General features: G+C 35.8%; 1 protein-coding gene across 4 annotated transcripts in view; it reads left to right on the forward strand.

Moving 5' to 3' along the window:
- Positions 1–17,017, forward strand: part of SPIDR (scaffold protein involved in DNA repair) — a 178,006-nt gene that overhangs the window by 133,739 nt on the left and 27,250 nt on the right. For all 4 annotated transcript variants that reach the window (XR_014175424.1, XM_081953424.1, XM_081953425.1 and 1 more), the window contains 2 exons: positions 14,371–14,532; positions 15,594–15,681. Coding sequence is in view for 3 of the 4 variants with exons in the window: in XM_081953424.1 (XP_081809550.1) it covers positions 14,371–14,532; positions 15,594–15,681 (250 nt within the window). In the remaining variant the exon portion in view is untranslated. The remainder of the gene's footprint in view (positions 1–14,370; positions 14,533–15,593; positions 15,682–17,017) is intronic.

A 17,017-nucleotide genomic window follows, 5' to 3' on the forward strand; every position in this document is an offset into this window, starting at 1 on the left:
GTTGCTGGTGCACACTACTGACTTAGGTTTAAATGATTGTCCACTACCGTCTTTCCCCTAAAATAAGACACAGTATTATTTTCTTTTGACCCCCAAAACAAACGCTTGGCCTTATTTTCGGGGAGGTCTTATTATTTTTGAGGCGCAGGAGGCGGCGAGCATGGTCACCTCATGACTGCTGTTGTGTTGCAATATTTTCGGGGGGAGTTTATTTTCAGGGCAGGGCTTATTTTAGTGCATGTGCTCAAAAGCCCAATTGGGCTTATTATCCGGGGAGGTCTTATTTTTGGGGAAACAAGGTAGGACTCCAAGGTTCCTCTCACAGTTACTGTTTTGGAGCCTGGTTTCGCCTAATCTGTACTTGCACCTTTGGTTTTTCCTGCCCAGGTGTAAAACCTTGCTTTTCTCCACATTAAATTTCATTTTGTTGGATAGGGCCCATTGTTCAAGCCTCTCAAGATCTTTTCATTCAACATGTCCCAACCCCCATTGCTGATAGGTTGAAAAGTCAGGACTGTCTGAACAGGGCCTCTCAATACATATAGAATCATATTTTAATCATCAACACTAATTATTGGGACCTCTAATTTTGCACAGGTTCTATTTCAAATTACTATAAATGAGGGTTTTCAACATTGAGTCAATATAAGGGTTGTACATAATTCATTAAACCAAGTACTGCAACCCTGAAGGATTTTCATACAAAAGTCTCTTGAGTTATAAAATAAATTAAAAATATTACAGCATGCCACTTACACAGATTTTACACTTACTTTCACATACTGATGAAACAAACTACTCTTTTTTTCCAATAGTGACTTATCTGGCAGCCTTTTTGTTAGCTAGGTCTCAGCTCTGTTCCCCAATGTAAAAAAAGCATCTTTGTACTTGAGGGACCTGTTCTGGCAGATATTGGCCATCAAATTTCCTTGTTTATATTTTGGGGATTGGTATATCTACTTGGGACAAACACCTGAATGGGATTTTTGCGTGATATCCTACAATAAACTTGAAGTAGCAATGCAATTTTGGCATATATATATATATATATATATATATATATATGTGTGTGTGTGTGTGTGTGTGTGTGTGTGTGTGTGTGTGTGTGTGTGTGTTGTATTTGTGCTGATAAATAAATAAAGGGAGACTAGTATAGATCTATTTCAAGCTTACTGGGATTTACTGGGTATGGCTAGCTGATGAGAGCTAAATAGCTTGAAATAGATCTATACTAGTCTCCCTTTATTTATTTATCAGCACAAATACAACACAAATATAAAAAGGCAACATTAAAAATAAAAATATGGTTTTCTGCCTGGATGGTTTTCTGTAATGAGCCGAAGGACAGAAAGGGGGAGTAGTGAGCTCCCTCCCATATTTGGGCATACCAGGGGTTGTAACACAAATACATATATATAGATGTGTGTGTGTGTGTGTGTGTGTGTGTTACAACCCCTGGTATGCCCAAATATGGTCTCCCTTTATTTATTTATCAGCACAAATACAACACACACACACACACACACACACACCAAGTTAAATTTCTAATATAAAAGGCAGGTACTGTAGTATCGTTTGCTCTCTTAGCAAGAGAAAACAATATAGAAAAAATGTAGCTAACATGTAATGCTTTATTCCTGATAAGGTCATTCATTCACTTAGATCGTACTCAACTTTTGCTTTGTTCTAAGACATAATCTCTATGATTCATTGCTATTTTAAAATTTAGCAGAAGAGTAAAGTTTAATCTCTTCCTCATTCAGAAACAGTTTTTACACACACACACAGCCACCTGAAAAGTCATTTACTGTTAAGCAAACAAGGCTTAACAATGAGTTTAACTTCTGAGAAATGTTATGCAGCTTAATCCTGCAGGTTAATGCCAAAATTACTAATATTGATTCCTGATTCCCAATTTTAGAGCAATATATTTTGCAAAGTAAAAAAAAAGAAAAGCTAAAAGGTGATTTCTTATTCCTTTTTGCGTCCTGTGGTTTGGGGAAGATGGAGAGAAGGAAGGTGAATACTACCTATCTCTGAATCGTACATATGCAGCTCCCAGTCCATAGGATGAGAGGTAGAAAGTTTTAAACCCCTCCTCCTGATCCTGTCTAGGTCTACATACTTTAGTTCTGTCTCCTCCTGTTTTAAAGTATAAAATCTCAAATCAGATGAACCGAATACTCCTCTTTGTATCTTGTAACACTATTTAACTCATTTCCCACCTTAGTATACAAATGTAGACACCTCTTTTGCTATTGTTTGCATCAGTTGTCAAAACCACTATCATCTGGAAACTAAAATACTCTGGGCAAAGCATTCATTTTTATCACATAAATTATTTCCAATAATTATAATTTGTAACTTCATTAGCTCACTGGTACAACACATCTGTGGATATATCACCAGCACAAATGTTTGACAAAATAAAGTATTTAGTATTTATTTGACAAAATAAATATTTAGTACCAAAATTCTTTAATATAATTGATGCATTAATAATTTATGTGAGTTAGAATGCATTTTTGCGAAGATTAAATCCTAAGAAAACTGGTTTGGATTTTATTTAAAATTATCTGATTAATTTTCAGTTCAATATTTCTGGTTTTTTAAAAGCTAGAATGAGAATTAAAGAGAGGCCATTAACAACAATAAAGAAGTTGAAAATAGGTGCATTGCAGGACAAAACCCCCTCTTTTGTTAACTATAACCAGCTTTTTGTTTGACTGTGGCCTCAGGTATTGTGGACTGCAGTATCTTGTATGGCAAATAGTGAGAATGAAGTGACTTCCATCTGATATCTGGAGGTTATCATCTATAGGTATATGGCAGAAGGAAAGAATTTTCAACACTCTAGAACCGTGTTTCTCAAACTTGGTGACTTTAAGTCCTGTGGACTTCAACTCCCAGAATCCCCCAACACAGCACAGCTGGCTGGGGGATTCTGGGAGTTGAAGTCTACAGGACTTAAAGTCACCAAGTTTGAGAAACACTGCTCTAGAAACTGCATTACAAACTCACCATATTCATTTCTGCATGTTAGGTGAAAGTTCTGAAAATCGTAATTCAACAAAATGTGGAGCCAATAAGTTCCTTTCTTATATTTATACACTAAATGTATAACTATTATAATCAATGTATTTTAATTTCTCTCTTTATATAATTACATGTGAAAGTAGCCTAAGATAGGTCCCAATCTTTGCTAAAAGGTCCGTATTTTTCCTATAGATGTTTTGCACAAAGTATTGGGCTATCTCTGATGTCTGACAGTTTATCTCTACTGCCACTTTATTAATTACAGGTTTATATTCTATCGCTGATTTCCAAGGAGGGAAATCTTGAACTTATTTCAACACTTATTTGCCTGAAAAACATTTTGTTTTGACACTGTGCATAAAACACAACAAATTTCCCCAGTGTTTTCAAATTATAGAGGATTTACACATTGGACTGATTTGTGAAAGGATGCTGCTGAGATATTCTTTTTGGAAAAAAATCCCGCAAGAAAAAAGCTCATATGCAGACTAGATTGTTCAGCTAACCACTCAACAAATAAAAAAGTAAACAAGATTAACTGTTTACTTGAAGTGAGCCGAAGTCGGGATGTTTTTCTGAAGAAGAACACAATGTACTGTTGTATCTTGTTTCCAGAATTGTGTTTATCATAATTCCTTGTGCTGTGGTTGGTAGAGTGCTCGGAAAGCACTCCGCCCACTCATGGCTCATTCGTATGCATTCCCTCTCTCCCTCCACCCCTCCCTTTCCTTCCCCTTCTCCTCTTTCCTTCCCATTGAGGCCTCTCTATGGATTGAAAGGCTGACCGAGCTGTCCTGTGTCAGCTTTGCTGCCTGTCATGAGTCGACACTGACCTAGAATAAAATAACAGAGGCTGTTTCCTGGAATTCTCGGAGCTGCTCTGAAGTCTAGCATAACTTTTGTAAACAGCCTACTCACAGAAACACACAACTCACACTTTGGCGTGCATTTATGAAGCAGAGCCAGCAAAAGTGGCTGGAAGGCAAAAAACAGTTGAAGTTTATAAGTATGGAAGTAAGAAGAACTGATTCTTAAAAGTTTGAAAAAGAGTGTTGTTTTTTTAAATTTAGCCAAATGACAATCCCCAGCAGATCCTTTCTTTTTTTCTTTCTGTTCCCTACCCCACTTAGTTTTTCATCTTAGCTCGTTTTCCTGAAACAGTAGAGCATATTTTGGTTCAGTTTCAGCAAGATAGTGTTAAGTTAAACGGTAGGGGGAAAAAAACATGATCCCAAATATATGCACTTTATACCCTTTTGCTTTTGCTTTTACAGTGAAACAATATAATAATTAAGTCTGCTTCATGCAGCAGATAATCTATTGGGGTGGGTTTTTTCCCCCAATTTTCAAAATAAATGGATTCTAATTTTTGTAGGTGTGGAAATCAATGTACAGTATATTGATCTTTTCACTATTCTAAGTTTATTAAAGTTAAATGATATAATAAATGAATATTCTTCTCTGCCGATATGTTGCTTTTATTTACTCAAAGATGAAATCGCATAATGTGGCTAGAAAATGACTATAACTATTACCCAGTATTCTTGTATTGGAATATTGCATATGCGTATTATAAATACAAATAGAAATACCCACTAGAATAAATAGAAATATACATGTTTATTTATTACCAGTATTATATGCCTCTTTAAATGACTCTAGATCAGGGGTGTCAAACTGGATTTCTTTGAGGGCCGGGTCAATATTGCAGTTCTCCACCGCGGGCTGGGTGGGGTGGGGTGGGGAAACAGAACGGACGCCTCCTGCAGCACCCTGCCAACCAAAATGGGGCATGCGGGGCGCATGAGCTCCCCATGCCCCGTTTTGGCCGGCAGAGTGCTGCAGGAGGCAGTCCAGGCTGAAAATGGGGTATGGGGGCATTGCACGTGACCTCCTCCTGCATCCCATTTTGGCTGCCAGAGGCACTGCGGGCCGGTCCTTTGCTATTTCCAGGCTGCTCTAGATGGTTTATAATATATAATATAAAAAGACCTCTTTTTTGGTCCCATTTGGCCTCTTTTTTTGTCACAAAGATGATAAATTATTTTAATGTTTACTAATTAAAATGAGATTTATTAATATGTTGTTCTTTGTTCACTTCTGTTTTTGTTTTTCTTCTGTTTAATTGTGTCCGATTTGCAGAGACTGTCTTGACAAGCCTCTTCAGTTTTCGTGGCAAGATTTCATCCTTTGCTACTGCCATTACATCCTTTTTAGGGTTGAGAGAACGTGACTGGCCCATGTGGCTTCGTGCCTATATTCGGGATTAGAATTCACAGTCTCCCGTTTCAAACCCGTTGGCTTAACCACTATACCAAACTACCTCTCTAAAAACCATAAAAACCATAAATACCAATAATAAATAAATTTGCAAATTTTAATACTTTATTTTAATTTGAATCATTAACAATAAAGTAATCTGAATCTCAGATATTCCAAATCATTAGTCTTGCTTTATTTATAGTTAATTTATAGTTGCAATAAACAGATGTAAAAATGCACAAAAATGAGTGACTAATACATTTTTAATTATTTCTAAATCTTAAAACAAGATTTCTCCAAACTGAGTTTCAGAAGTACAGGGAAGAATGAATTTGATAGCAATCTTATGGCAATTCTAAATTCCTCAATTTCCACCCATATTCTATTCCTAATTTTGATTCATGTTTTATGCAGATCTTCAGTAATGAAGAAGAAAAAGTTGGAGCTTTAGAAAATGAGGAAATTTTTCTTCTTTATTGTGGATGTGGAATTGTGATTCCCTTTTTTTGTGAATAATTTTGTGAATAATATTAACATTTTTTCCCTTCATGAATACCACACAGAACTATAGAAAAGCCCACATTTTGTTCGTATGTCTACTTTACAACGTGCTAATGTGTTTTAACAAAATAGCAGAAGAAAGTTAAACCATATATAAAAATAATCATCTTGATATGTCTCCATATATATATATATATATATATATATATATATATATATATATATATATATATATATATATATATATATATATATATATATTCAGATATCTATTTTTTACTGCCTACTATCGAAACATACATCTTGCTGTACCATCCCTATGTTCTTCATCATATATATTATGTCCAGTAAATTATGGGCATGTATACCTTGTATACTTTGAAGTGCCTTTCCTACCATATCAATTGTTCATGTGACTTTCATTTCCCAAGCATAGAAGTATTAAAAAAAACCTGAAGAAGAATGCTATTGAGAACTGTCCACACGTATATTAAATGCATTAACTTGTATTTTATATGTGAAAATATAATGCCTTTTAATTAAATCAGCATAAGATCCCCTATAAGTCTTAAGTCAGTTTCATTAGCTTTACTTTTGACTACTAACCCACAAGTTATGTTGATTTCCTTAATTTGCCCAAAATCATACTTTTAGGTTAAGAATGTTGTTTCTGACTTTCCTCTGATATTTAAGCATGCTGAACAGTTCTATTTGGACAACTGAATACAGTGCTAATTTTGGAAGTCCTTAAAACTGCCTTGCAATATCAGTCTGTGGAACTTGCCCCATAGATCATTAGGGTCATTTGAGTGACTCAGAATAGAAGCACGTTACAGAGTAGAAGTCCTCCAGGTTCCATTGTTTCATGAATTAGTACTTCAAGGTGTGTATGTGACGTGTGTTTTCTTAAACCTTTGTCCAGAATCTCAGAGCAAATATATCAGATTACAAGATGGAAATTTGAATTAATGTTTTGGCTACATTACACTTTGCACATACAATCAACTTTCCCAAGTTTTAGAGCTGAATCCTAAATAGTACATTCCTTGAGCTTACAGAATTTATCTTTGGACTATGTTTTGTCTTTGTTGCCTTTTGTCTGTTTTTGCTTCTTTATGCTTTCTGTTTCCCCTCAGTACCTCTCTGGATTTGACCTTATGCGTATATTTATCAGTTTGCTTATGAGAATAAAATAAGGACTAGAATACACAAAACAAATTATAGTTCTTACTATAAGTATTCCTCAACTTACGATCAAAATTGGGAGCAGCATGCTGGTTCTAAGCAGCCAAATTCTGATTATTTGTCTATGGGGGTTCTATAGAACTGGGCTGTTAAACTCCCTGCCCATGGGCTGCATGCGTCACACCGTGGCCACTCCCATTTTAGCAAAGGGGCAGGGGAATCCCAATACATCACATGATGCCACTGTGATGACATGAGACACCCCTGCAATAGAGTATGTAGAAGACTGCAGTCCTGAGGACATTAGGTAACATCAGTTAATTTCAATGGCTTGATTTTGAATAAGCCTACTTTGGATGAAAGTATTAATGAAGACTATAGAGGAGTATCTGAATACTTCATAATAAGACAGTGTTAATTTAAGTAATATGCTCTTGCTTCTTGACCAAATAATTGTGGCTGTGAATTAACACAACTATTTTTCCTCACAATATTCACCAAGCCCTGTCAGAACAATACATAAATAAATCCTCCTATGTTGATAGGAATATTTGTTGAATTATAGGAAAGCAGGAATACAATTAGTTTTATTGCCTGCAAAAATAACCAACAGGCTGCGAATAACAGAGTTGGAAGGGGTCTTCTAGTGAACCATACTGGGGGAAAAAATTGTAACCAAGACCACCTATATCAGGGGTGTCCAAACTTGAGAACTTTAAGACTTGTGGACTTCAACTCCCAGAATTTCCCAGCCAGCATGGGTGGCTGGGGAATTCTGGGAGTTGAAGTCCACAAGTCTTAAAGTTCCCAAGTTTGGACACCCCTGACCTATATGAATTATACTCAATTATAGCTAGCAACCTGTACTGACAATAAAGCTATATGTTACCCAAGCTTGGGTTTCTCCAGTTATATAAGGCTGTGAAGACTAGCAGAAAGACAAAAAAAAAAAATCATGTCTCCGAATTGTGATGCTGAAGAAAATTGTTGAGAATACTTTGCACTGCAGGAAGAAATAATTCAATTCTCAATGAAATAAAACCAGGCTGCTCATTGGAAGCAACAAGGTCAAGCATAACTGTTTTGGATACATAATGTGAAGATATGAGTTATTGGAGAAAGCCCTGATGCTTAGAAAATTTGCAGACAGTTGAAAAAGACAAGTTACTGAATACTTTTATTGATGACAATCAGTAACTTACAGAAATTCAAAGAAGCAACTACTGACAGATGATCCTAATGTAATGATGCCCACTGCATCACAAAGAGTTAGAAATGGCTGACCTACTGAGCAACAGTCAGCAGCCAGATATCTCTAGTTTTGTAGCTTTTGTTTTCAGCTTTTCCATTCCACAGCTAAAGATTAGTTGCAACTGTGACTCTTTAGACACAACTATATTGTGATGACTTATAAGAATTACTTTATAAGAAATTCAAAAGATGAATATGACTGATGAGATGTGTCGTATTGCAAAAAATAAAGAATGGACGTGCAGGTGAATAATGCAATATTCCATGTAGAAAGGCCTAAAAAAAGAAGGATCATCACCATTTTAAACTCTACTTCATTAAGTATGCATATGCTTTATGTAATTTAGATTAATTTGTATAAGATAATCTGAAACAAAGCAATATTTTGAAGAAAATTCACTTAATTGATAATTAGTTAAACATGCATTAACCATATTTCTGTTTTTCTCATGGAAAAGCCCTTCAAAATCCACTGATTAACCGTGTTCCTAGACAAGAGTTGTTATGTGAAGCTGAACTAACTGGAAAGACATTGAAAAGGAACATAAAGTTTCAGAATTTGTGGTTTCTTGATAGAGTTTGCACAATATCAAAAATTCATTTCTGTATGTACTTTGATGTAAGCCTCATAGAATTCAGAGGGACTTTAATTCAGTTGTGTATTTAGGAATGCATAATAAAAATGGTGCTGATTTCAGCAAAACAAAACAAAAAAATCCCAAAACTTGTTTTCAAAAACACCAGCTGCTTGGTAAATTCTAGCTTGGATTTTAGTGCTTATTCCTTCAAATCTGATGCAGTTCCCTCAAAATGGGATTTTGCATTTATTCCCAGAAATACAAATAATTAAATTTCTTGCCGGTCATAAAGTATATTGCTTTCCTTTAGATGAGAAAACTTCTCTGTAACAAATATATTTTCAAGTTAGTTGTAATGTTGACTAATATTATTCAGGATTTAGTTAATATGGCTTTGTATTACATGTGTTTATTCTTGTCAAAATAAATTATGAAAGAACACACAACAGCCAAAACATTATTCTATGGAGGTGTGAGAATATTCTAGAACTGATAAGAAAGATATTAGAACTAATATGAAGTTTCTTTGCAGAAGAATTACTTTTAGAATTATAGTATTACAGGCTAGAAAAGAAAGGGCTTCTTTATTTTTATTTTTCAGTGCCTGCATATCTGATTGCCTGATTCTGATTGCACTCTAGATAACGTGTGCCGTTGGTGGAGGGCCTTTGTTTGTATTAGAAAAGTTCAGATAAATTAAATCCACATTGGGTGGAGCCTTGAGGGTTGCTGTTTGATTCTAAGCCACACCAGTAGAAGCTACTTGAGCTCCACCTCAAGACTTGACCAGACAAGTTGTTAGATTGGAACTCTGTGGGTAACCTTGTGCTTGTTTTGATTAAAGGAGTGGAACACAAGAGGTCTTGTTAAGAGTGCATGTGCCTCCTCGTGCCTTGTCCCTTGCTAAGATGCACCTAGAGATTGTTTTCCTTCAGGGGGCAAGCATAATTGCCAGGCATAATTCCAAGATCACTGCATTTTGGAAGAGCAAATGTCTTCATTGATTGCAGGCAATCTGGACTATACTCTTATTTTCCCACCAACTTCCGCTTTTCTTTTTACCCCTTCTCTATACTTTCATTAACTCAGAAAGTTAACAGAAGACTGAACAGTTATTTCTTTTCCGTTTATTAAATGTATTTACTTGTTCTGTATTTTTGCTTTTACAATACCTATCTGAAAGTGTTACTGCAAATATCAAATTTTACTTTTTTCCCCTTTTGGGTCTTTCTGTTACACCGATGTCTTCAGAAAAACATTTTTTTTAAATGTTTACTTTATGGAATGCATTTCAGTCTTAATCCTTTGGAACAGTGAAAATCATAAAAAACAACACCAGCTTCATTTCCAGGTTTCAGGGCATATGTGTATAATTACTGATGAAAAAAGTAATTTTCTATCTTTCCCAAGAAAGATGACTAATTAGGAGGGGGTATGATGGCACGATACCATTTCCATATAAACAGTGGGAAATGAATAAATATAAGCATTACAATCTTTAAAAAATAGTGAAAAGTAATTGGCCTCACCTTCTCGCTCCCTTGCCTCCAGGTCTTTTAGGGAATTAACAGAATATTCCCAAGCTTTGAAATGGGATTTTTATTGTTTGCTCTGAACAACTTCTCACTGAGCTTGATACACTTGCATCTACTTACTTCTGATGCATGTTACAAATAGCCTTCCATATCAAAACAAAACAGTCCTATTGCAAACATAAGAAATGTTAAGAAGAGATTTAGTCTAGCATGCCAGATATGAAAGGGTTTATTTATTGTTTTCTTCAAGCATTCACTTCAGTGGTGGGTTTCAAAATTTTTAGAACCTCTTCTGTAGGTGTGGCCTGCTTTGTGGGAGTGGCTTGCCTGCCATGTGACTGGGTGGTTGTGGCTTGCCAGCCATGTGACTGGGTGGGCATGGTCAACTTGTAAAATGTGGTGAAACTCACTTAACAACGCTCTTGCTTAGCAACTAAAAAGTTGGCTCAGAAACTCTGGCATTTGAAGCACGCAAGTCTTAAAGCTGTCAAGTTGCAAGACCCTTGCACCCCTAGCTCTTTAGAAAAAAAAACCCAGGGGTGTTTAAACTTGACAGCTTTAAGACTTGTGGACTTCAACTCCCAGAATTCCTCCTCCAGTCATGTTGGCTCAGGAACTCTGGCATTGAAGTGTGCAAGTCTTAAAGCTGTCAAGTTACAAAACCCTTGCATCCGTAACCCTTTAGAAAAAAAAAACCCGGGGGTGTTCAAACTTGACAGCTTTAAGACTTGTGGACTTCAACTCCCAGAATTCCTCCTCTCACTCTTCATCTTGATGATGTGCGGATGGGCGGGGGGAGGGAGCTGGAAGCGGTTCTAAACAGGACTGTAGATTTGTAGAACCTCTTCTATAGAAGAGGTTAGAACTGACAGGAACCCATCCGTGATTCACTTGTACAATTTCCTCCAATAGGCCAATGGGCACATAGATTTGTTGTTACAAGGAAAATCAGGTGGGGGGGATATTTTAATCTGGCATTTTTCTTATCTCAGATAGCCTCTGCTTCTTCGCTCCTCCCAGTGAATCATGTGTCTTGAGTATCTTGTTTACCTGTCTTTTCTCACACCCTCAGTTTTATCTATTCTCCGTAACTACACACCTAACAGTCTCTCTTTGTGTTTGGGCATCTGCATATAGTTTTGAAGTAGGAATTGTGGAGAAGATCAGTTTTACCCCTGGACAATTTCCCACCTGTTTTTTATGTTTAGCTATAAGCAAATCGCTTTTTCACAAATGAAGGCAGATAAAGTTTCAACATCAGATCTGGTTACCAGGACCAGAAGTTTAGTCTTCTGAGTTTTCGGATTCGTGCTGGAGCCCTTCCTTGGGGAATTGAGAAAAAGAATAGTTCCTTAGAATTAATGAATTGATTCTGTACAACAGGTTTTTGTATTTATTCAAATTTCTTCCTTTTTGGGGGTTGAGGAGAAATATTTCATCTGTAGGATTGCGTAGGAGGGAATTCTGATAGTCAAAGTCCCAATATATGTAGAGGTCACTCATATGGAGAAACTGATATATGACAGTTAAAGTAGTAGTAATTATTTTAAATAAGAATTATGTATGAGAGTTCAAGTATCTCCACTACAAATTGTCTACAAGATCTCACAGAAAAAGAAGAAATTAAAAATGATTATTAATGAATTATAGACACTAAAACTATTTACAAAGCAATAGGTGAAGAGCACTTAAATCAATTCTTAGTTAAAATTGGCAGATAAAAATAGTTTCTGTTGTTTATCAGTACAGTTGTAGTCAAGTCATCACAGTTGTAAATCAAGTCATAAGACCCAGTTTTATAGGCATTTCTTCTGTGGGTCGTAAAGAATATCATTGCAGTTAGTAAGCAAATCCAGTTTCCCCATTTGATGTTTTCCCCCGTCTGGAAAGCTTCTAAATTGTGATCACGTGACTGCAGAACATTGCAGCTGGAAGCCCCCTGGGATGGTTACGTTGCCAAGCACCCAAATTGCAATCTTGTGAATATGCAGGTGGTATGACAGAACTGTGAAGACAGGTTGCATATCACTTTTTCTGAAGTCATTGTAACCTTGAACGATTATTAAGCAGATGGTCATAAGTGAAGGACTTACCTGTATATGAGCTGCCATTTCATTTCATCTATTTAGATGCCTGAATACCAACATATTAAACCTTTAAAAGGTTAAAAAATAGCCTGTTAAATTTTTAATATAAATAAAATAGTTGAAAGATTTCCAACCATAAAAATTTGATCAGCACATTTAGTTTCTGCCAATCGACTTGATAATTGCACTTTGCACCTAATTATTTTTCTAAGTATATTTCAAAGTAAGATGCATTTCCAACATGAGACCAGATCATCTCAGTCTGCAGTAGTCTAGACTCTGCTCTAAGCTGTGTTGATAACAGAACAGAATAACAGAAGGGAAGGATCTTGACTGTCTTCAAGTCCAGTGGTCACCAACTGGTGGTCCGTGGACCACTGGTGGTCTGTGAGAAAATTTCTGCAGAAAAATTATTGTATTTTTTATATTGCACTAAATTAGGGGTCCTCAAACTATGCCCCCTGGGATGGTTACGTGCAATGAACATTTGTGTTGCTGCAGAGAGTCTCGCTCTTTGGGATCTTTTTGTGTGGGTCCGAGGGGGGCAGAAATTCTGACTTGGGGTCTGCTTTGACCTCCTAGTGTGGGACTTTGGGCGAAGGCTGGAGGGAAGTGCTGGTGGTGGTAAAGAGCCAGAGGACCTTGTTCCAGTGGGACTGCATCATGGCCTGAAACTGGCTGACCATCTCAGCCTGCTGAGCCTCCAGGCGCCGGTACCTAGCCTTGCACTCCTGCAGGTCTTCCCTCTGTTGGGGCCTAAGGAGAGGTGAGTGGCTGGGAGGGGGGCAGTAGAGGCTGGCAAAGCGCCCCTTGACGTGAGTGACATCGCTTTGGCCAGGCACATGACCACCTAGTCACATCCATCTAGCTGGTCATTAGGAAGATCATATTAATGGCTCGCGGGATTTAAAACCTAGTGATCCCTGAGGTCCAAAAGGTTGGTGATCCCTGTTCTAGTCCAACTCCCTGTTCAGGCAGGAAAGCCTATATCATTTCAGACATGGTTGTCCAATCTCTTCTTAAACATTTCCAGTGTTGAAGCATTCACAATTTCTGGAGGCAAGTTGTTCCACTGATTAATTGTTCTAACAGTCAGGAAATTTCTCTTTAGTTCTAGGTTGGCTCTCACCTTCATCATTACTTTCCATCCATTGGTGGAATCCATTAGTGATAAATTGGATCTAGGGGAAAGGCATTTATTGTGGCAACCAAATTTAGTATGTTTTTGAAAAATGCAGCCTCACCTATAACAGATCAAACATGGCCAGACTAGCTACTTACTGATAATATTAACAATATATTTTTATTGCCCCTAAGCTTCACCTGACTTACATGCAATATAAGTAACACTTGCATATTACCTGCTTATTCATGACATTGCAGGTAACCTTAGTTAGGTATCTTAAATTATTTCTTCAGTGGCTTTAATGTAAATGTTAAAAAGAAATTGGTAGTAGAACATAAACCTACAAAATAAGTTATGAGAAGATACTATTGAATAAGGGACTGATCTGTCTAGTGTATTATGTCCAATTTAACTGAATTTTCAGAGTAAGAATTTCTCTACTACTGTGTTTTTGCTGCTTCTCTTAAACTTTACACCCACAGAAAGGCAATTAGGCAGGTGACATTGTGTTGTACTTTACAATTTCCCAAATCTTTTGTCATTCTCCATAATAGCTGAGATTCATGTAAATTATTGCTGAAAATATCTTAATGTACTTGGTTGTCTTTTTAAAAACTGAAATACTTAATAAAGCTGTTGATTACCAGTTGCTAATAACATTAGAATTTAGGAAGTCAAAATCAAAGCAAAATTTCTCTCCTATATATATATATATATATATATATATATATATTTAAATGATGATCGAGATGATCGAGGTATAGAAATAGTGTGCTGCTAATGAGATGACATTTACATACTCTTTGTAGGTTATGCCTGTTGGTTCAGGACATCTATGGAATATTTAGTGAAATACAGCTTCCAGTGCTATGTTCCTCTTCACAACTGATAGAACAATACAGAAAAAAATGGGAAGGAAAATGCTGTTGTGTTTCTAGACTGAAAATTTTGCGAAGAGTCACCAGGGGAAGGTAAGAAAAGTCACAGTAGTTCTTTGCATCTTAAGGTGAAGAGGCACCAGAAAACCCAACAATTCTTGCACATTCCTACTTAATGAATTTGAATAACATTGTACTCAATTGTTACAATTGTTATTTCTGTGCTCTTAAGTTGAAAAGTTTTATTGCCATGGAACATATTCCTTGGCCCTTACTGTTGTTGTACACTTCATTTTTGTTCTGCTGTTTTTGAGAATGGATGATTAGAGCTCCATAGAGTCATTGCTAAAGCAACTAGATTAATTCTATGTAAGGCAGTATCTTTGTTTCCTGACATCCTTTCGTGTTATTGTGCTGATTCATTCATGATTACCTTTCTTCCCAAAGTTAACCTGAATACTTTACAGCTGTTTAACAGAAGATGACTAACGAGGGATTATGATAAAAGAACAAAAAGCGTACTAAATTTTATTATGTAAAATGTTCTGTGTTGTTTTGTGTTGTGCATGTCATTTTGTATAGGAAAAGAACTAAAAACACAATTAATAGTTTAAATAAAAATGTTTCTACTGCCAGTAGATGTTATAATTGCACTGAGATTAGCAAATTTGGTTTCAATGTGCACTGTAGAAAATAAAAACCATATAGAAAAACTAATCTTTACTTCGACATCTTACCCAAAATATTAAACGTATCATTCACTTGTTATATTGGATTTTCTGTAAAACTTCTTTCAGATTGGCTTTCCACCTTCCACTGCTTCCTTTACAACTTATTTACATTGTTTCTGTTTTGCATAATTAAATTGTAGGTTTAGTCATTGTTGCATTGTATTTTAATTCTAGATATATTGGGTTCTCATAGACACATACCACTTCATCTAGAATGGCTTCCATATCAATGTATTGTGAAATTTATTTTACCGGTGGTAGTAGTAGTACAAGATTCCATTGTAATTCAAAATAATTAAAATACAGATGCAGTGTCAGCAAAAACAACAAAAAATATTTTGATAGTATGTTTCTAATGATTACACTTTTATTGTACATACATAGATTTTATCATATTTGTGCTTTGTTTACTTGTTTTGACAGAACTCTAGGGCTTTTTAGTCTCATTGACAGTCTATGGCCACCATTATCACCTCTTCAAGTTCCAGGCAAGAGACAAGGAAATAAAGCAGTAAGATACTTTTAGACTTGTTTTTTTTCCAAAATAACCATATAAATAAGATTTCCTTAATAAATTATTTTCTCAATTCCCTCATTACACTTTAAACATTGTACTTTCCTCCCTTAACATAATATCACCAACAATTACTGATCCACGTTATTTGGTAATGTGCAACAGAAAATATTATAATCTTCGTTTTATGGAAAAGTATTTAAATTCAGAAGCAAAGAGTCCTAAAATTTGAAATTCCTGAACGAACTTAAAAATGAAATTTTTACATGAAATTCCAAATTAGTTTGATTTAACCTAGGTTCACTTTAAAATCTTCAAAGAGCAGCATTTTCAGCTGCAAATACTCTAGTTTCTTCAATCAACCATCATTATTTAATCACAATCTTATATATAATCAGAGCTAGAACCATATATGAAGAAGATAAACTTCTATAATAGAATACTTTATGCATGCTAAAACGGTGCTGTTAGCTGTGAAGATTAGCAAATATGAAGTAAAATGTATACAAATTGCAGTAATTAAGATACCATAGTTTGTTGTTTAAAATTTGACAATAATTCAATGAGATTTTGAGCTTTCGTTGTACTGATTTATAACTATTACAGTTTTGGAGAGAAAGATAGCTAAGGTATATTCTACCATGGAAGATGTATTTCCTGCTACAAAAACGTATTCAAAATGATAATAAGGCAAACTAGAATATTCTTGTAGTTAACACTGAAATATTTTTTCTCAAATACATAGAACTATCCATATTTTAATTGTTACTTAAGTCTTGTTTACTTAAGTAGATAAGATCAATGTTGCATAGATTATGCGTGTTCAGTATGCAAGGAGATTTTTCTGTGCTTCTTAATTTGAATCTGTCTCTGTGTGTGTGTGTGTGTGTGTGTGTGTGTCTCCCCCTCTCCCTCTCCCTCTGTCCTTTCCCTCTAACTTCTTCCCCTCTCTCTATCCTCTCCACTTCTCTTAATCTAATGAAGGGAAAATCTGTTTACTTTGACACCTCTTATCTCACAAAAAATAAAATATTATTTAAGGTTCCTACTTAATTATAACTTCAGTCTGGGAGGGACTCCACAGAATATTAAACCCCAGATGAATGTATGTTGATGCTTATGCTCTTTGTGTAAAATTTAAAGTAGGAATCATGCAGGACTTGAATAATGGAACAGGTGGAGTTAGGGTTAAGGCAGGAGTTATAGCCTGCTTTCCCTTGTATTTTAATTCCTTCATAAATAAATAATATTCTCAAAATGGAGGAAGAGTTCAGTGCAATGGTTAAAGTACCAGGCTTAATAAGGGGTTGTCCTCCTCCTCTCTTAGCAGTGG

This window comes from Natrix helvetica (genome assembly GCF_964273705.1).
Source record: "Natrix helvetica genome assembly, chromosome: 4".
NCBI classification, from domain to species: Eukaryota; Metazoa; Chordata; class Lepidosauria; order Squamata; family Natricidae; genus Natrix; species Natrix helvetica.